The sequence below is a fragment of the Dipteris shenzhenensis genome, chromosome 17 (assembly GCF_047967505.1).
Source record: "Dipteris shenzhenensis isolate YYH24624 ecotype China chromosome 17, Dip_SZ_1.0, whole genome shotgun sequence".
Lineage (NCBI taxonomy): Eukaryota > Viridiplantae > Streptophyta > Polypodiopsida > Gleicheniales > Dipteridaceae > Dipteris > Dipteris shenzhenensis.
Genome location: NC_141612.1, coordinates 43755465 through 43776176, shown reverse-complemented (window position 1 = coordinate 43776176; position 20712 = coordinate 43755465). Strand labels below are relative to the sequence as shown.

The window sequence follows — 20712 nt, the reverse complement described above, 5'->3', positions numbered from 1 at the left end:
GATCAACCTGCCAACTGCACCTGATCGCCATCCATCGACCCTGAGGGTCATTGTAAGCAACCGTGGGCTGCATATCATGTTTGACCAGCATGCAGACCCCCGAAAAGTGCATTGTACCAGCATAAAAAATATCATAACCAGCATAGTGGCCTTGCTGACCAGCCAAGAAGTGTTGATTGTGTTCCTGTAAAGAGATCACATCGGGATGCATTCTATGTACATAATGCCAGAAAAGTCTCCACTTATTGACATTACAAAGACCCTGAACATTGTATGTAATGCAAGTAATTGAAGTAGACATAGAAGATATGTACAGTCAAACCAAAAAGCAGAGTAAAATATGAGCTGTCAAGTCTCAGCCATGACATCAACATCCACCTGGCCTCCTGGATCATTAGCTCGATGATCCTCATCATTGTCACATACTGGGATGCCCCTTTTTAACACCTCAACCCACAGTTGAGAAGCAAGGCTGTCAGCAGGGGTAGAGGTCTGACCAGGGGTAGAAGTTGAAGCATCCCAATGGCGAGATTGTAACGGACGTGGTTTGAGAGCGAATACCTTTTTGGGTTGCTGCCAGGCACCCTGGGTAGAGGCATGAGATTCTGAAATTTTACCCTTTCCTTTATCCTTTTGCTTGGCTGAAACCTGAACCACATTTTCTTTGGAAGGGACTGATTTGGAGGCAACATCAGCCAGTTTGATAGGCATAGCCTTAGACCCCGGAGTATAAGTAGGGGAAGGAGTAATTTCTGGAGCAATAGCTGTAGGTGGGAGCTGATGCAAAACTGCAGGACACTATGAAGCTAGGTGGCCAAACTTATGGCATGTGAAACAAGCACCTGCAAAAACTCCCCATTTCAGATCAAAGTATTTTTCACCGAGGGGAACATCCTCCACTTCAACCGCAATTCAACCGCAATGGAAGGAGGGGTTGGGTGATCTGTATCCCAAAGAATGCAAAAGCGATTGCGATTACCCGAAGGGCAGGGTGGGCATACAACCTGCCCCAAAGTGGCTGCCAAACTTGGTAACTCAGCCCTCATATAGTCCGAGAAATCCACTACCTCAATCCATACAGGGCAGTGATGTCGAATAAGGCTGTGGTAGTCCTTATTTGGTGACCATGGCATGACATGCACCATTTGTCTGCCATAGAATAAGGGCGACATCTCCAGTATCTGTTGACGATATGAGGCATCCGAAAAATGCACTTCATAAAAACCCCTGGAAGCAAAATATACTCCTTCAACAAAGCACCCTCCCAACAGTGCCTGAACCCACTGGGCCACATCATTGGCTGAAGGTAACTTTCCTGGAAAAAAAATGATAACTGCTTGCTGAGAGAACTTTCGAAGAGGAGCAACCAATGAAGGCAGCTTCAACTTAAACTTGATGGCCGGGGGAGGTTTAGCCCACTCCTTCCGGCTGTGATGAAATTCATCTTTGAGCATGTCAAACACATAGTGAGCGTCTACAGAATCTGCAGAAGAGAAATCAACTTGCTGTCTTTTGGAGTCCCGGGAAGACTCCTTGCGAGAATAGCTTTTGAACTGATCTTCCATGAAGGAAAACAGGGTGGGATTGATGAAGAGGCGGAAGCATAGCAAAACTGTACGGACAGTGAACGAGCTGGAGATGCAAGCTGTACGGACCGTACGGAAGGTACAGATTGTACGGAAGTATGGAAGGACTATGGGGGTTGGGACGTACGGAAGGCGTGAAAGTACACAGAAGCTGTACGGAAAACAGAACGGGAAGGGACTGCTGACGCAGAACAGCAGGGCAGATTGTACGGAGCAGGACGAAAGGCAAAGTAAAGGTCGATCTAAGCTGTACGGGAAAAGCAGGAAAAGACGAGCAGATATGGCGAGGCTTCACCAGGAAGAAGAACGCTGTCTGTACGGCGTCCGTACAGCTGTACGGACAAGGAGCGGAATCCTGACACGGACCTGTATGGGAACTCAAAAAGGCTGCGCAGCAACCTTCACGACCTCACCACCGATCTCCTCTCCTCCATCGCTCCTCGATCAATCACGACGCCTCTCTCACACACACTCACACACTACAACACACACACACACTTTTTCTCACACACACACTCATACATATACACACACCCAATGGTGGGTGTAGACGATAGTATAAACATATGCTCCCATACATGTACATATAACTGAACTCCTTTAATCCCATTGCATCATTGTAAACAATAAATAATAAAGGAAAGCAGAGCCATAATATGATGCACTGAAGCGTAAAATTAAAATCTTATTTCATCTGAACGCACCACTCGAACAAAAACTTTTGTAGGTGTTTGAGTTACATAAAGATCAGTCACATTAATTCTTTCAAATCATAATTGTAACTGTCTTAACCTTCCTGCTACTTCAAGGATGTCCTCCCGGTGACCAAATGCACTGATCCTCATGAATCCTTCTCCAGAAGGTCCAAACAAAGATCCTGGAATAGTGAGAATGTGTGCCTCTTCCAAAAGCTTAGCAAAGATATCACGAGAACTCCAGCCTGGAAATTCTACCCAAAGATATGGGCTATTCCTGCCTCCAAATACTTTAACCCCTAATGAAACAAATGCATCCTCAAGAATCCTAGCATTCTCCTTGTAAACCTCAGCTGTCGTCTTTAAAGCCTGCACAGATGACCTCGATCTGAATATTAGTTGCATAAGACATGCTGAAAATGACAAGAAACAACTTCAATTTTGTCAAACATATGATTTCATGTTCCTTTAACATCATACGATATGTGCAGTTTGTAAGAACAGAATATTGAGTCCCTGCGGGCTTGACCATGAAGCAGGAAGTAAAATGGGATAAGAGAACATTTATTTTTGCAGTGAAACTCCAATAAAGCACCTGAAGGGATATCAGGGTTGTACAAGTCATTAGGTGCATAGCATTCAAAGCACCTTAGAGGTGAGCGTCAAATGACACTGATTTTTCAAGCTTTGGAGGTATTACCTCCTTTCCTTAAAGAAAAATGACAGAGGCCTGAGAGGGCAACGAGGGTGAGACTGGACAAGGAGAGCTGAACGGAGGACTGAGAAGGAAGCAAAAGAAGAAGAGCAACAACAGCTGAGAAATGAAGCAAAGCATGTAGGCTGTGGTCACAAATAGGTGAGGTCTTTAAGGGTCTTTTTAAAGGCACCAAAAAGGAGGTTCAAGGCGCTCCAAGGAGCCTTGAATGAGTTACCTATTATTTAGGCGAGAGCTTTGCTACAGTTTTTCATGCCTATATGGATGAAGACATGCATTGAGAACTTTGAGCCTCGGTGACAGAGAAAAGCCTCAAAGCATTCAGTATACGAGGAATTGCTTCTCATCAGGTTTAGGCATCAAGGTGATAAAGCTGAACCTACTATTGTCTCAATGATATCCTGGCATAGAATTGATTGCGTTGATGGAGATATTACATACAAGCAATGTCTTGCACCAAAAAAGGCCTAGTTTTTTAGTTTATAATCAGGATGTGTGATTGGGATGCCAAGTCATCTCTGAGTGAGAACCAGACTATTAAGCAAAGAGCGAACCAGCTATGTTCTCACCTGCATGCCTTCGGGGGTCAAACAAGCAAGACCCCCAGCTTGTGCAATATTTGAAGAGCCCGCAGTGAAAGTTACGGCCGAGACTTGCTCAAAATCCCTTATAATGGGTTGTCCATCAGCAAAGCATAGTGTTTCAGGAACGATTGTCCATCCCAAACGAACTCCTGTGAAGCCAGCACATTTTGAAAAGGATCCAATCTCTATGGCCACCTGAATAAAAAAGCACAACAAAAAGGAGTTAAACCATTGTTAAAAAGATAGATAAAATGTAATCTACTGTGGCTTGACAATCACCTCCTTTGCTCCAGGAATCTCGTATATTGATCTGGGGGAATCATCCGTGATAAAAAAAGAGTAAACAGCATCATAAAGTATGATGGACCCATTCTTCTTTGCAAATGCAACCAAGTCCTCCAATTGTTTCCTTGTGGCTGCTACTCCTGTAGGATTGTTTGGGGAGCAAATATGAATAATATCTGTACGAGGCACAGCTGTAAAATCTGGGAAAAAATTGTTCTCAGGAACACATTTCATGTACACCAGCTTTTTGTCATCTTGTACACCATTGGCAACTGAGCCAGTCATCAATGAGCATATTTGGGTAATTACCTGAACAACATACAATCAGAATTCTTACAATTCATGCCTTGTCACTAATACAGGATAACACAATATGGATCATCATTACAGCAGAGTTCACTGATGAGATATATGCGGTATTATCAGAATTCATCAATATTTTATAGGGCTTGTAGAGTAGGAAAAAAAGACATTCCAATTGGCAAATCCAATCAACTACTATTGGTTGCTAGCACTCAAAGACTAAGTAAAAGAATGCAGCCTAGCAGACACTTCATGAGCTCTATGAAATCAAGGTGCAGGACCTTACTGGATAAGATGGATCACATACTGCTACTGTTACGTCTGAACCAAATAATACCTGCAAGGGAAAAAAGAATGCCATGACAATAGTTCAGTTTCTTGAAGAAAATTTGGGCTACTTTCCTCTTCACGTGTTTTGGTATTGAGATTAGGATGCTTTCCACCATATTGTCGTAATATGCAACAGAGCAGTAGCCCCTTTTTTTCATTTCCATTTTGTCTTCTGTTATCAGCAGTGCTAGCTCATGGCACTTACTAGAGTTGGGCTGAGCGTGCATGTATATATGTATTTTTGCCAAATCCTTATCTTGTTAGGGGATAAACGGGCTTGTTTAGTAAGCCCATCAACCACAACGTAATGCTATCCAATTCCTTGCCTGTAGAAGGCAGCTAAGAGATTGTTGCCCACTTAGTTGTGCTGGCATGGCTCGCATGACTAGACATGTTTCACTACTTCTTTCCAGACACCTTCCTAATAGAGACTCTACTAACCTGAAACATAGGTCTTTGTGACAGCTGTATTGGACTTCATTCAAGAAAAATGTGTTTCTTTCAACACAAGTTCCAACACTCTACATCGTGAGTCTGAAACCAAATGAATACTGCAAACAAACCACAATAGGCCATTATAGCTTAGACTCACAATGATCTTGGCATGACCAATCTTGCAGATCTCAAAGTATGGATCTGGTCTAGGAGAAGCTAGTCTGCTTGAAGGTAAGGTCATGCAACCCATCCCACATGTCCCTTCCGCCAAGCTACTACTCACAGGCTAGTAGGTTCTTGTCCCTAGGAAACACCAGTCTCCTTGGCATCATGATTGTTGAGCCCTAGTCTATTTACAAGCCTAGCCCGGCTAAATATTCCATGAAAAGTGAAAACTACCCTTCAAAGATCATGAAGTGATAGTCGAAAGGTATAACCACTTTGAGAGACCCCTGTAACGAAAAGAAAATAAGTGTTTACATGAAGGCGTGCAAGATTCCCTTTTGCTCCATCTGACATAAAAATCTCTGAGCTTTTCAGTCCCAGTCCTTTATACAGTACTTCTGCAACTGCCTTTCGTAAAGCCTGGAGAAATGCCATAAAACTTCTTAGGGGTAAGACTTTCGAATTAATCAAGAATCACCTTGTAAATAGATAACCCTGTCTGGACATATTCCGGAAAAGGAATACAAGTAGCTAGCATTGACTCAGCACAAAAATAATCGAATATCGCTTGTAACTTACCTCGCTGCCATGAAAAAAGGTGTATCCAGAGAAACCTGCTCGAGTAGACAAGGCACGTGCATACTGCAACAGATTCTCAATTCTTAGTATAAGAAAGAATATACAACAGTAGAATCAGTTTTCCCACGTGGGAGCTTTAAGAATTAAAAACAATATATAATATAAACATAGAAGCCAAACAATAGATAAAATTTTCTCTGTAACTATTTCAATCCTAGGTTTGGACACAGAGGACACAATTTGATGGAATGCACAATTTTTGCACCTTGTGACCAAGATCTCTGAAATATACCTCTTCCATGGCCGATGTAATAACTCTTGGAATGGGCTCCGTTGCATCTCCTACACTTAGATTTACTATCTTTGCGTTGGGATATTTTGCAAGGTGTGCCAAAAGTCCTTTTTGTACCTGAAAACCATGTAACGTAAGTCAAGAATAACTTAAACCAGGGGTAAAGTTAATTCAATTATTGTGGGTAAGTTTGATATTATGATGCAATTAGACCAAATGAATGTGCAATACCAAAGGAAAAAGGATATAGTACTAAATGACAACAATTATGGAAGCTCCACCAATATAGATTTTGCGTTTTAGTGACTCGAGAAAAAAAAACTAAATGCTTGCCCCTTGCAGGGTATGTCAACATGAGATGGCAATATATGCTAATGGAGCATCCATGTCAGACAAAAATCCAACATGGTGGGGCGAATGTGTATTGATTAAGCTTTAATTTTGCAGCTGATTGCCCTGAAATAGCCTTCACAGGACTTTCTTGTCTCAGTAAAAGAACTATTTTCAGAAAGGTAAATCCTATGGTATTTTTGTGTTATACCTCAAGAAAGAACACTCCTTTTCCACACTTTGCTACATTGGCATTACGCTGTACATTTGTGACAGTACCTGCATAAAGAATCGTTCGTCATAAAAACATTTCTCATTTTAGTCATTTTCGAAATGTAACAGTAGAACGTATGTTTGAACACAGTAAAGAATGACCAAAATACAGTGATCACTGTCCAAGATAATGCATCGTTACTATCATCAAAGCATGTGTTCATAGAAACTTTGCATCTATTAAGCAAGCACCTTTTCCCATTGCCGTGTCTATTGATGTACACTCTGCGAAAGTCTTAACTGCAAACAGGATAACAGAATCAAATCGTTAGCTGCAAAAAGCGAATCAACCTTTTATGACAGGGATTTAGTACAATGAATAGCAGTCCACTGTGTACTTTTGTAGATACAATTTAACATGGAAGGAACCCAAGAGAATCAGCATATTCCTGATAGGAATCAGGAGCTCGTCCGATAAGAGAAGGTAGAAATTCAAGGAAGGAATATCAGAAAATTGAGCTGTGACTGCTTATACACAGGACACCATGATGGAATTGAGTATCCAAAGAAAAATCCAATAAACAAGCTGAGATGTGCTCATTGCCAGCTGTGAACAGGGCATAGAATCTGAAAGATGTTGGAGCATTATTGAAACTGAAAGATGTTGGAGCATTATTGATCCCAAAGGGCATTACGAGATGAGTGCGCGCTCGATATGTCTCTCGCGCGATGTGACATAAGCGCGAAGGCACTCCAAAGCCATTGAAAGGCAAAACTAGAAGATCAAGGTGGCAAAGGTGAGAGCGCCCAACCTGCAGCAGAGGTAGGAGGGAGCAATGGGTGAGTGCGGCAACTGGCTTGAGCAGAGGGAGGAGACAAGTTACGTGGTGCGCGCGGCAACTCGCTTAACGTAGACGACGATTGTGCAGGTGCTAAGTTTAAATAATAGCGACCTGTCCACTGCAGCACGTGAATGTTCTGCCCATTTCCCAAAGTCAAGATGTTGAAAATCCTCCCTTGACTCAGAATTTTTTTTTGGTTTTGAAATTTGACTTGGCCTTTCGAACATCTTGGTTTGCCTCAGAAAATCCCGTTTCCTTGCTTTTTTAAAAACCCTTGCCCTTTAGTGTATTTCGCACCACCGGCTCAAATCCCGCTCAGTTGTTAAGAGTTTGAGTAATTTGGTGTAAAATCCGGCACATGTGTATGTTTTGTTCCCCATCCACACGTGGAGAATTCCATACTACCACCATCTCCATTTGACAACAAGGACCTCCATCCCCATCCCCATCCCCAGGTGGAGAATTCCATACTACCACCATCATCTTCAAGGTCTATTTTAGAGATCTAAAAAGGCAAGGCATAATTCAAAGATGAGCCAATCAATGCTACATCACCCTTTTTCTTACAATGTCTTGACATTTTACTCTCATTGAGATATGTGTCACTTCTAGTTGTATGGCAAAGTTGGTGCAAGTGTTATTTTCTTACATACATCTCATGCCCCTTCTAGTTACATACCTCTCATGCCTCTTCTATTTGCATACCTCTCATGCCTCTTCTAGTAACATACCCTTATGCCTCTTCTAGCAAGGTTGATGCACTTAGTGTGATTTTCTTACATACCTCTATCAAAAGGGTCAAGGGATTTCTCGGAGGGTGTCAAAAGGGATTTTAAAACAACAAATCATTTTACACAAGGAACGAGGATGATATGGCAATGAAAAATACAATAACTCATAAAGTCAATTTTAACAAGGTAACAATAGATTGTTGCATTTATAAATCTAAGAAAATTATAACATTTTTCATTTAAAACCAATGTTAAAATATGTACATCCATCATAAAGATAAGATACTAAGTTTGGTATTTTTGAAGTAATCCTCTTTATAGAAGAAAAGGCTTATTTTCTTGGATATTTTGCAATAAGAGAAAAGTTGTCAAATTTTTCTAACTAGTCAAAACATTTCTTTTTTAACATGCTTCTTTATCTACAAAACAAGAAATTCTCACATTTTTTAAAACCAACATATTGTTTTACAAACAAGAACCTATGTGACATTCCCGCTTCAAATGTAAACTCCTCGGGCATGATTGTTGACACTAGACACTTTCTTCAAGGATTAGTAGATATTCATAAATGCAAGGAAGGTAGAAGTGATTTAGCAACCTTTGTGGCTAGCACTATCCGATAAATAGGTACCATTGGTTTTTTATCTAGATTATGACCATGCATGCTTCTTTCAATATTGAGTATGCATGGGTAGAGTAAGAAAGTGATAGAATGAAATTTTCTTTCATGCCTAGAATATTAAGTTGGACTATTTTGATGGTAGAGGAATTTGTTTCCACCTATATAATATTAAATTGGATTATTTCTAAGGGTCAAGATGGATGTGAAGTGTCACCTAGGTGTAGATGAATTCTTCACTTAGCAAGGCTTTTCTCAAACCTTCAAGGAATATTTGTCTACTTTTGTGCCAATCATTCAATGTCTTCCTTTTATTTCATTCAAAAGAATCTTTGACGTATGGACAACATATTGGGAAATTTGTATCCATTTTAGGATTCCCAAATTCCACAATATAGCTTTTTCCCATATAGAAGATACAAAACATAAACTAAGTAGTAAATCAATCAATAACCTTCCAAATGTACTTAGAAATTGTGCACATCATAATGGAGAAAAGCATTGTATTTCCATTTGCATGTAAGACAAAACTACACCATACGACCAAATCGAACTACACATGATCAAACTTCACATACTAAGCAGTAGTGGATAAGTGTTAATTTTTTCAACATTGTGTTATTAATACGAAGAGTTTACATAATACTCAGAAATGGATGGAGTGATTCATTAAAATTGGTTTCTAGAAACTATTCAAAACTCACAATTCATGCCTAATTGATGTCACATTCTTACAATAAAAAGTAATTGTAGGAATGATCCCTCTTGTCAAAATTAGTGATGACAACAACAAAAAATCAATTTGAAATCATATTTTGTAAATAGTTCCTCCCGTACGGTGATATCACAAGTTATTTGTAAAGTGATGTTTCCATTTTCAACAGCATTGTTAAACTCACAAGAATAACATGGTCCTAGGTTGGGTGAGTACACATAGCATACATTTTTGTACTCCATGCACTCTCTACAACTATTTATGTAGCCTCTCACATTACCATCATGTATATCACCAACACAATGTACAATTGATTCTCTTCACCATCAACTCTTGGATCCTCAACAATAGAATATGCTAGTGCTTGATGACTTAATGAGCATAGATTTCTCCAATCAAAATATTGTACTTTGGTCCTCCATATCTTAGAATGGTTTTTCCAATTTTGATGGTTTTGAGCACAAATAAGCCAAGTCCAGCTCCAATAATTGTTGAATAAGCAATCATGAAGTGAATACCCCTCACATAGAATTTCTCGTGAACCTAGAGTGGTAAGGTAGAGGGTTTGAACTCATTGTGCTTAATAGTATATGTGTATAGCACACATGCTACTCCTATTCCTGTCTTCCAATCTAGTAAAATTCACAAATACAAGAATGAAATCAAAACTCTAGAGACTAAGCACAAGAAAATACATTCTTGTATTAAAATAATGTGCTGTAGAAGTTACATTATACATCACACTTGAATATATCACATTAATCATTTTTGTAAATAGAAGCTTTGGAGTTGTCCTATATATCGCTTTATTGCAGCACCATTAATGAATGGTTTATCATATCCCAATTGTTGAGAAATTTGCACAGACTCCATGTCTTCCATGAAGATCATCCATGTCATCATTTGCGATCATCTCTAAATCATTACATGCATCCTCTTCATCATTATCTGCGTACTCTTCATCTTGGGAGCCATCAAGATCATCCATGTGATCATCTCCAATCCTCTTATGTGACACCTATTTCTCATAGCCGATAGTTAGACCAGCTAGCGTGCCATGCAAGCCTTTCTTTCAATAGTATTGGTGGAATATCCTTTCTGAGAAGATATTCAAAAAGATATCCCATCTGCAATAAGGTGACCTCCCAATTAGGCGGTTGCAAGTATTCCAACATAGTAATCAAAAGACTTCCACTTTTTACTGAACATTCATAGATTTTGGAGTGCTTTAGATGATAAGAGGACCTATGGATTTCTTGCTCTTCTAGCATGAGATGCAAACTCTTGGAAGTCCCCCTTATGTTATCATGTAGCAAGTGGTCAAGATGTGGACATCGCATGTGTAACAGGAATGATTCAGGCATTGGATCTTTAATCCGCATTCTCTCTTGCTTCTCTTTGTTGCATATACATCATTGTAGATCTTGAAATCACTGGCAATTTTCTCCAAACTTCTATGTATCTCTTCCTTGTTTTCTTTATTAACAAAAATGACAATATTGCATATTCGAACTCTACTAATGGTGGTATATAGTATTCTATCAATGAATTGGCAAATATCATTGGAAGAGACCTCATCAATGAAGAATACTTGGGGCTTATCTAAACTTCATTCATCAAGTAGAAAGTCCTCATCTTGAACTCCTCTGTACGCTACAAGCTTGTCAACATACGCAATCACCTGTAACTGCGGGATTTGGGATCTCATGAACGAGCTAACTACTTCGGACCCATCTTCTTGGTTCTTCATTCACTTATGTGCCCATGCCTTTTTCTTAGTTGTGGATAAAGCTGATATATGCTTCACAATACTAGGGTCAATATTGCACTGACCAATAGGGATATCTTTTTCGGTGAGCAAATATCTAATCGCACTATCCACCACCACTGAATCACGTTTCACATGTACATTGATGCACTTCTCCATCTAATGATCTTTGTCCTTCTTGGCAAAAATCCATTCTTTCCTAAGGAGTTTCTCTGCTTACATGGTTACCTAGGGTCCGGAAAATATTTTAAGGGCCTCCACATTCTTACTGTCACCTCTTTTTTCTCAACTTTTGATTTTTGTGATAGAAACAAAGGACCTTCATAGGTGACATTACCCTTCTCATATGCATGGCAGACTGCCACAACTTTATCAAACACCTCATCGGGCCACAAAATTATACTTTTGTAGTCTGCATACCTATCTCTTACTACCTTGAAGCTTGTGAGAGATTCTTTTCGTTCTTGATTTCCCCTTGGTACAACTGCACTTAAACATGTGTAAAAATTAACAAATGTGTCTGCATCTACTTTTGTGGTAGTTCTTTTCAAATGTGTTGCAGCAGTAGCTGTAGAACCAATAGTCATCCATAGACACCTAGACTACATTAGGATTTCCAATGTTGAGGTTATCTTATGCTTTGCAAAAATATCACCATTCAATCTTTCAGACTCAATCAAACATTTTGTCGAGTGCTTGAAAATACATATTGTGACCATATAAAAATGGAAGGGAAGAACCTTTGAAATTGGCTATGGAGTCAGTCTTCTGGAGTCCCTTGCTTGTCTAGCAAATTCATTGCAAGCATAAGCGTAATGATGACCATCAATAGGCTCAAATTTGCAATGCATCAAGAAACTTTTCTTGTCAAATTCTCTTGGAATTTGCCTCTTCACACTGTTCGTTCAGGATTTGTCAAAGTTATTGAGTGAGGAATTGGGTGAATGTCTCCTCAAACTGCGTAGGTCCTTCAAACTTAATTCCATTGTCACAGCTGCCTATCTTTGGACAGAACATCATTGGATGCATGACTACATTAGAGACCACGGGTTTCTTGCCATCCACCAAAGCCTTGAATATATGCATAGCGTAAGATATATCAAAATTCCGGTTGTTGGTAAAAAATTTGCTTTCTGCTTCCACAACATAGGGCTTCTATCCCCATGTATATCCCACATCATCTTCCGTGATTGTCTCATTAAGACACAAATTGAGGTTCTTTATTGACATGAGCTCATCTTTATCTTCCTCAACCTTTTGATCTAACTCTTCTTCCTTTTTCTCTTATCTATCACATGTTACTCTTTGACCTGTAGTTTCTTGATAGAGGAACATTGTCTATTTTTGGAGGATTCTTTTGGAACTATGGCCCTTGCAGTACTAATCTTTTGCATTTTTCATCTTTCTTTGCCTTTGACAGATTGCACCAACATGGCCATGACTCATCCTTCCTCTTCTTCTATCTTTTGTAGTTCTCTTGCATCCACAACGGTTGTGTTGCTTCTTCATTTTTCTATTCAATTGCAGCATCTGCTTCTGTTTCTATCTCAAAGAGTTTGCGTACAGAGACTTTATGTGGGGCTCCTTGTCTAAGCTGCTTCTGAACCAAACTAGGATCCCTTTGATCCTACTGGTTCCCTCTCTGATTCTAAACCAAACTAGAATCCCTCTAATCCTGCTTGTGCCCTCTCTACTCCTGACCGAATTCATGTTCTATCTCGTGTGGAGAGCTCTTAAAGTACTCAGCCATAATCTTTTGACGTAGCCTACTTGCCTCTGCACTTGAAAATATGCTCCATTCATCCATGAGAGCCTCCAATGCAGCTCATAATTCTGTAAAGTTTGATGGTGGAGGAGGTGGCATTACAAACCTGTTTACAACTCTTAAAAAGATAAAATGATAGCCCCCAATATCAGACTGTGAACACTTCACAAAAATATATAAGTATGGTTGCTTTGGCTCCATTGTAATTCCCACTACCATGCAAGAAGTTATATCTTTCTCAGAGAAGCTTCCATTCCATGGCTCCTCATTTTGCTTGATATCTTTCCTCAACATCATAAGATTTAGCTCAGTTTTTCTTTGAATGAGAAACCAAACTTTTCTTCCCATGTGGATGTGAGTCCAATTCTCTTGAAAATTATCAGGATCATACTCCTGATAACTCTTGAAAGTTATCAGGATCATACTCCTTCCCATTGAAATGTAAGGTGGTGCCAGAGAAAAATGCTCTAATCTCTTCAACAAGCTCCATAATAATTGAAAATCCTACATGAAAAAACAATGAATATTTTAGATAGATACAATGCATCAACAAAAATAACCAGTAAGGCTTTACAATGAAGATATGTAAAGTTAAATGCATTTTGCCCATCATACAACTGTAATGTGCCCACACAATTGCAATGTAATGTGCTAAATGATACAATCGCATGCACCACTCATAAAATTGCAATAATATATGTAATGTGCCCACTAATATGTGCTTATTTTTTTATAATTAAAAATATTAAATTAATTACTTACAATTATGCTTATTATCTTCCCTTACCCTTGACAACCGCAACTGCCAAGGGGTAAGGGAGAGGGGGAATAATCCCCCCTCTATTACCCCTTGGCGGCAACTGTGGCCACCGAGGGGTAAGGGAGGGGGGATAATCCCCCAAATTGGGGGTTGCCTTGTCCCCTTCCCTCCTCCTCCATCCCCTTCCTTCATCCTTCGTCCCCTTCCTTTCTTTTTCCTATTCCATGTCATGTCATTGATGGAAGGAAGAGCAAAAGGAGGAGAAGCGGATGGAAGGTAGAGGAAACAGAGCAGGTGGAAAAGCTAGAGGAGAAGAAAGAGATGGGTAGGGGAGAGAGGAAGAGGTAGATTGGTGAGAGAGAATGGAAGAGTTGGAAGCTTACCAACAAGAGTCAAAATAAAGAAAAAACAATGTTAGGGAGAGAAGAAGGGAAGAGAAAAGAAAAGGGGAATGCGGGGAGATTCAAATTTGAAAAGGGAGTGCAGGGAGATTCAAATTTGAATTTAAAAAATGAGAGATTGCGAGAAATTCAAATTTTAAGTAAGAAAATAGAAGTGCAGGAGATTCAAATTTAAATTTAAAAATTAAGAAAATAGAAGTGCAAGAGATTCAAATTCAAACTTAAAAAAGAAAAGTGCGGACATTCTCTTAAACATTCCTTCACTTTGCGACATTCCCTCACTTCCTTCACAACATTCCTTCCTTACTTCATGACACACGACATTCTCTTTCCCAATATCCTTCCTTGCTTCCTTGTGTGTAAATTGGTTTAATGGAGAATGTGCTCAATTTTATGTATTCCTGCAAATCTAGTTAAGTCAAGAATTCTGTTTCTCCAGTGTGTTTTTTTGGACGTATGATAGGAAGCCATTTTTTCACAAATGAGTAAAAAATAGCAATTTTTTGCATTCAGCTTTCCAAAAAATCCAATTTTGGCAAGTTGTATGAGAGATCTCAGCAATGGAAGCGGAATGGAAGAAGGTGAGAGAGAGGGAGAGCCAAAAGAGAGAGCCACACAAGTTTTAGTGGGTGCCAAAAAACACCCTAATCTTCTATGTCATCCATATATATATGTGTTTGAGTATTATACATAGTCCGGGTAAGGCATAGTGTGGACTTTACCCCCACATCCTCCCACTTAAATGCCAATGTGCCTTTAAGGGAGAACAACTAGTGGACATACTATCCAATGCCCTACAATACACAACAACACTCAAACCGCTGACTAGGTAGACTCTTCGTCAGCATATCTGTAGGGTTATCATCTATATGAACCTTGACAACCTCTATGCGCTTGTCCTCAAGTACCTCCCTGATGAAATGGCACCTAACCTCAATGTGTTTGGTCTTTGCATAAAAGATCAAATTCCATGCTAGCTGAATAGCACTCATGGAATCACTATGCAATGTCAATACACCTATATGAATCCCCAAATCTCCCACTAGTCGATCAAGCCATATAGCATCCTTGCAACCCTCTGTGGCTACAACATACTTGGCCTCTATGGTAGACAAATCAACACACTTCTGTGTGTGAGACATCCACAAAATTGCAGCACCTGCAAAGGTGAACACATAAGTAGAAGTGGATCTCCTACTATCCATATGCCGTGCATAGTCTAAATCTATGTACTTAAGTACATGCATCTCTCCTCTGCCAAATTACATCCTTGCTACCCTTCATGTACCTCATGATGATGCACTTAACTGCCTCACAATGCCTCCTTCCTAGATTAGCCACGTACTGGCTAACAACTCCCAGAAGTCCAATGAGGCTCCCAAATCCTAACTAAATCCTACTAAATCCTAACTCCCTATAGGACTCTAATCCACGCCATGAAGTTAGGGTGGTAATAGAGTGTGAGAATGTTGACATCATCTTGGAGGAATATGTCCTCATGAAAACATGCCATGGTAATTAGGGGTTGAGCTTGATATGTATTGCAGTGGAGGAGGATCTCTAAGTCATGGGTTGTGAAGGGGTGATAAAAAATGATGTCATGACGGAGTGTGGCAGTAGATATGGTGTTGAAAAAGTAGTTGAAGGTGTCTTCAACTGTGTGGTTAGTGAAGAGGAGTGGGATGCACATGTAGACATGTGGAAGCTCTCACTGCCTATAGTTATGTTTGGAGGCTGATGACCTGTAGTTTTTGTTTGTGTTGAATGAGTATGTGGAGCCACTCTATCTGTTGTGCTTGCTAGGCCACCCTTACTTCTATGGCTTTCTTCTCCTCTTGTACCCTTGTGTACTAATCTTGGTCCATCGTGGCTTTGGAGTGCATAATAATATTCTTGGAGGGTGCCATTACGAGACCATTCTATGGCCAAGTCCTATTTGGTTTGTTGCAGCTTGATCTCCAACTGCTTACCCTTGTCAATCGCTAGTTGGTCCATGGATTCCACAACTGACCTATCCACTTTTTCCTTCTAGCTGTAGTGCCACTTCTGCTAGCAAGAGCTAGCTATGGAGTTGGATTTCTGCAAGAGTTTGGTGGGCCGTTACTCTTGTTACCATGCCAATATTTGACAAGTTGCAACCGCCATGGTAGTAAGGGACTCCATAACTCCTTTTGAGCGGATTGACTATCCGCATACATAAGCTACACGTAGCCTTCTGATGTGGTGTATGTGGATGAGGTACAATGCTCCATTGCTTGATAGGTACTTATGCAACGAATGGTCTTTGGCAGCTGTGTTGCTACTGCTGCCATTGTCCCTATGTTGGTTGCCTGGCTACACCACCTTGGGCTTATTCTTGAGTTAGACTTTGGGGGTGGCCACCTATTGGGGTACGAGGGAGAGTCTAGCCCCATTAGGCTCTTCGGTGATATCAATAGTTTCCTTCCCTTTATGGATTGACCTCTTTAGATGGTGTTTTGGGTGGAGTTTTTTTGCAAATTTGGCCACTTTATTTCATGCTTTCTCCTCTTGGAGTCTTTGAAGCTCTGCCTGCTACTGGAGGATATCTTCTTGCTTCTTCTTTGTCACTTCTTCTTCCTACTATCTTTTGGTGGCTACTTCATCCTCTACCTACTCGCTTGATTGTTCCTCTTTCTTCTCCTTAGACAACGGCTTGGAGGGAGTTGTCCTTTTAGTTGATGCTGTGAGTAATGTAGGGTCTTTAGCAGTGTCAATGTACCCTTCTAGGCTTGCATCAGTGGGGAGAGGTGATGGATTATGGGCATGAAAACATGGGGTTGCCAATGTTCTCTCTAGTGTATGTGCACATATTGACAATGTCCCTATAAAAATGGTCTACCTAGTTTGTTTCCTCGGGTTTATGAAGATGTGTCAAGACTCATAGATTTGGGAGTACCACATAGTGATGTTCAGTGTGTTCGATTTAGGCAAGAAGGGTGACCACTCGAGCTGCTTTCGCTATGGTCGCATTCCAAATCAAAATAATAGGGATGCCACCCCTATGAATTTTGTGTTGTAGTCAACTAGGCCTTCTGCAATAAGTAGCTTTTCCATTCCTCGTAGTGTCACATAACGCTTGGCGACATGGGGTAGCCCATAAGCTTGGCGGAATTGCATGGTTTGTGTTACGATGCAATTATCAAGGGAGAGCATAGTTAAAATTTCATGATTTTTGTGAATGATAATGTAATTGCTTTCTCCTATTTCTCAGTTTTTCATGGAGGAAGGCGACAATTCATCAAAATACTGCCAAGCTAAGAATTGAGATTTTCTCGAATTATCTAATATGATCTTATTAGGTGGGATCACAAAGAAGCCTACAAGTATGTCAGTCAAATACTGGGAGGTTCCATTAGGAAAAAAAGGAGCTCATTTTGGGGCCCTGAGAGAAATTCACGATCTCTTCATTTTTCTTTCCTTTAAAACAATGAAATACTTTATAATCGCACTAACATACGGTGCATAATTGGTATTTTTGACATCACCGATGCATCTGGAGTGCACCAAAAACCCTAAAAGGACTTTTAAGATGGCAAAAACGGGGACTTTGAAGCCTTAAAAAGGCCAAAACGACCCGGGAAACCAATTGTACAATAGAATGCAAGGTGCCAACCTGTTAAATCGCATTTTGTTGTACAATAGGTTTTTCAAGCCTCCGGGTGCCTATTTTTGATGTTCAAAAGTCCTTTCGAGGGTTTTGGCCTGCTCCAAACGCATCAGTGGTGTCAGAAATACCAAATTCCAGACTATATGTTTGATATAATAAAGTAGATCAAATATCCTCATTGAATGCAAACTCGAGAATATTTTCTTTTTTTTATTTTTTCAACATTACATTGGCCCTCCTTTGATTGGTGGAGGGCTATTTTTCTTTTGGGCTAAAAGGAAAAGAAATGAGCTCCCTTTTTTTTTAATGTTGACAGAAAGGCAGTAGGAACGATACGAGTATGTTTGGCAGCGTCCGTGGCTTTCAACATTCTAAACAGAAAACAGCAAATGACTTGATGAGCACAATGGATACATCGTATAAAAAACCATCATCTTCTAGCAAGGTATTTCTCATGAAGCATCTATTCAATATGAAGATGTCAAAGGGTGGGTCTACAACTGATCATTTGAATCAGTTCAATATGAATACAAGCCAAGTAAGGTCTATAAGAGTAAACTTTGATGATAAGGTTCAAGCTCTCCTAATTTTGTGCTCATTGCCAAAAAGTTGGGATAGCTTGGTCATGGCTGCCATTAGGTCAAACACTTTAAACTTTGATGATGTTGTTGGTGTTCTCCTTAGCAAGGAAATGCAATGGAAAAGCACCGATGAAACATTAAGTAATGCTTTGACTCTTGAGAATAGGGGAGACAAAGGGAGAGAGAAAGAGCCTAGGACATTGCAACAAGTCAAGTAGAAGTAAATCCAAATCCAAAGGGAACTTGGAGTGCTTGCATTGTGGGAAGAAAGACTATTGGTTGTGAAGAAAAAGGCAAGTGATGGACAACAAGAGAATACTCAAGAAGCAGATGTAGGAGATATTGTGTTGTAAGATGCATTAATTCTTTCATTGGATACTATCACTGATGCATCGGTAATGGACTCAAGGGCTTCATTTCATGCAACACCTCATAAAAAATATTTTCAAGACTATGTTCAATGTGATTTTGGAGAAGTTCATTTTGGTGATGATGAAGCATTAAAGGTCGTTGGAAAGGGCAAGGCATTGATAAAATTGTAGAATGTTAGCCAATGGTTACTGAAGGAGGTAAGGCATGTTCCTAATTTAAGAAGAAACCTGATTTCAGTAGGACAGTTGGATGATGAAGGCTACACAACCACATTTGTAGGAAATTTGTGGAAGGTCAATAAAGGGTTCAATGTTAGTAGCAAAAGGAGGTAGGTAAATTGTATTTATGTATTGGCAATAGTTACTCCTCTATCGCTTTAGCTTCTATAGGAGCAGATACAACTCTGTGGCATCATAGGCTTGGACACATGAATGAGAAGGGGATGCAGATTCTTCACTCAAGAAAGCTATTACTAGGTTTGAAGCAGGTTGATTTGAGAATTTTGTTTATGGAAAACAAAAGAAAGTCATATTTCTTAGAGTTGGGAAACAAAAGAAGAGGGAAAAGCTAGAGCTTGTGCATATAGATGTATGGGATCCTAGTGATGTATCATCTCTTGGTGGTTCTCACTATTATGTTACTTTTATTGATGATGCAACTAGAAAAACTTGGGCTTATTGCATTCAAAGAAAATAAAATGTCTTTGAAACTTATAAGAAATGGAAATCTTTGGTTGAGAATGAGACTAGAAAGAAGTTGAAGGGTGTCGGATCAAACAATGGAGACAAATACTGTAACAAAGAGTTTGATAGCTATTGTTCATACAATGGAATTCTAGAGAGAAGACAACTCTAGGACATAGAAAAGCATGGTGAAGGACCAAAAGAGGTAGGAATTATCCCCCAAAATTATCAAAAATGCATGGAGCATCTACATGTATATAATATATTGCTTTTTATTTACATTCATTTATAACCTTTATGCAAAAATCCATTACCTTTGCAATACCATCGCTTGAATGCAATGTGGGCTTATGCTAGTCACTATGGAGTAGAGAAAATTGATATAAAGTGCAACACAATTGATAAAGGAGTCATGGCCAACTTTTCACAAGATAGTATAGCTTGTGCAAGGGATACAAATCTCATTGTTTGCAAAAATAAATTATGTTGGAACCATACAAGACATTTTGCAAGTGAATTTTAGAAAATTCAAAGTATTTATATTTGATATGAAATGGTTCCGAGTTCTTAGAGGTATTGTATTTTTTTCCATTGACTCGCAACAAACGTTTGGGATGACCTTATTGACACATTCATTCTACCCATGCACTAAGAGCAGGTAAGCTGTTTTCTTATATTGGTGTCTTGCCCTTAGATTTCAATAAAGCTTGCATGAACATATCATGAATACTTTTTCCTCAGCTATATATATCTTAGGTGGGCTTTTAACCCAATCAATTGGACAACCAGTGGGGATTTATGATTCATGTTGCACCTAGAAACTTCCAGTACACCACCTTCTATAAGATTTTTGGAACATGAAGATACTCTAAGTTTCTCATAAGGTTTCTTAGATACCAATGTAGAAGACCTTGATTTACATGCTAAATGTATGTGAGACTTGGCCGTGGATGATTGAGAGAAATCTCATAAGGAAGGTTCTAGTGAGGCTCCAATTGATTAAATAATGGTACAACATTGTTAGAAAATATTTTTATTGTGAGAAGCCCCAGACTATCCAAAATTGTAAATGGTTAAGTGCTTGTAAATTATCAATGCTTTTTTTGACGACGTGTTTTTTTCTAGTTCTAAGCTTTATTGAAGCAAATAGCAATGTTTTTAGGAGTTCCTTATGTAATATCGATGCATGTATCCATGTTAAAATCAAATTTCTCCACCAATATCTATGGATTTTTTTTCATTGATGAATTAAGTAATAAGTGTCGATGAATAGGGTCAAAATAGGACCTAAGGGTAGTAGCATATATTGTTTATAGTGCATGTTTATTGGGGAAT

At 39.4% G+C, this 20712-nt stretch overlaps 1 protein-coding gene across 2 annotated transcripts; it reads right to left on the bottom strand.

Moving 5' to 3' along the window:
- Positions 1-2251: 2251 nt before the first annotated feature.
- LOC147892159 (putative LL-diaminopimelate aminotransferase, chloroplastic) lies at positions 2252-7410 on the bottom strand. 2 transcript variants are annotated; one of them, XM_087388244.1, is made up of 10 exons: positions 7325-7410; positions 6765-6812; positions 6511-6578; positions 5970-6086; positions 5678-5740; positions 5414-5518; positions 4455-4505; positions 3860-4174; positions 3566-3775; positions 2252-2650 (listed from the first exon to the last, which is right to left on the bottom strand). In XM_087388244.1, the coding sequence occupies exons 2-10, from the start codon at positions 6772-6774 to the stop codon at positions 2357-2359; spliced, it is 1233 nt and encodes a 410-aa protein (XP_087244370.1). In that variant the 5' UTR covers positions 6775-6812; positions 7325-7410; the 3' UTR covers positions 2252-2356. The 2 variants fall into 2 exon arrangements, with proteins under 2 accessions (XP_087244370.1, XP_087244369.1); XM_087388243.1 differs by having other exon boundaries at positions 7208-7342.
- Between the last annotated feature and the right edge of the window lie 13302 nt (positions 7411-20712).

What these genes read in the sequence shown, in the direction of transcription:
- LOC147892159 (XM_087388243.1), bottom strand. Translation starts at nt 7,250, where the DNA reads ATGTCACATCGCGCGAGAGACATATCGAGCGCGCACTCATCTC. An exon ending in ATCGAGCGCGCACTCATCTC is followed by an intron (nt 6,813 to 7,207) that starts GTAATGCCCTTT and finishes TCCTGTTTGCAG; the next exon opens with TTAAGACTTTCGCAGAGTGT. An exon ending in TGACCCCCGAAGGCATGCAG is followed by an intron (nt 2,651 to 3,565) that starts GTGAGAACATAG and finishes TCATCTGTGCAG; the next exon opens with GCTTTAAAGACGACAGCTGA.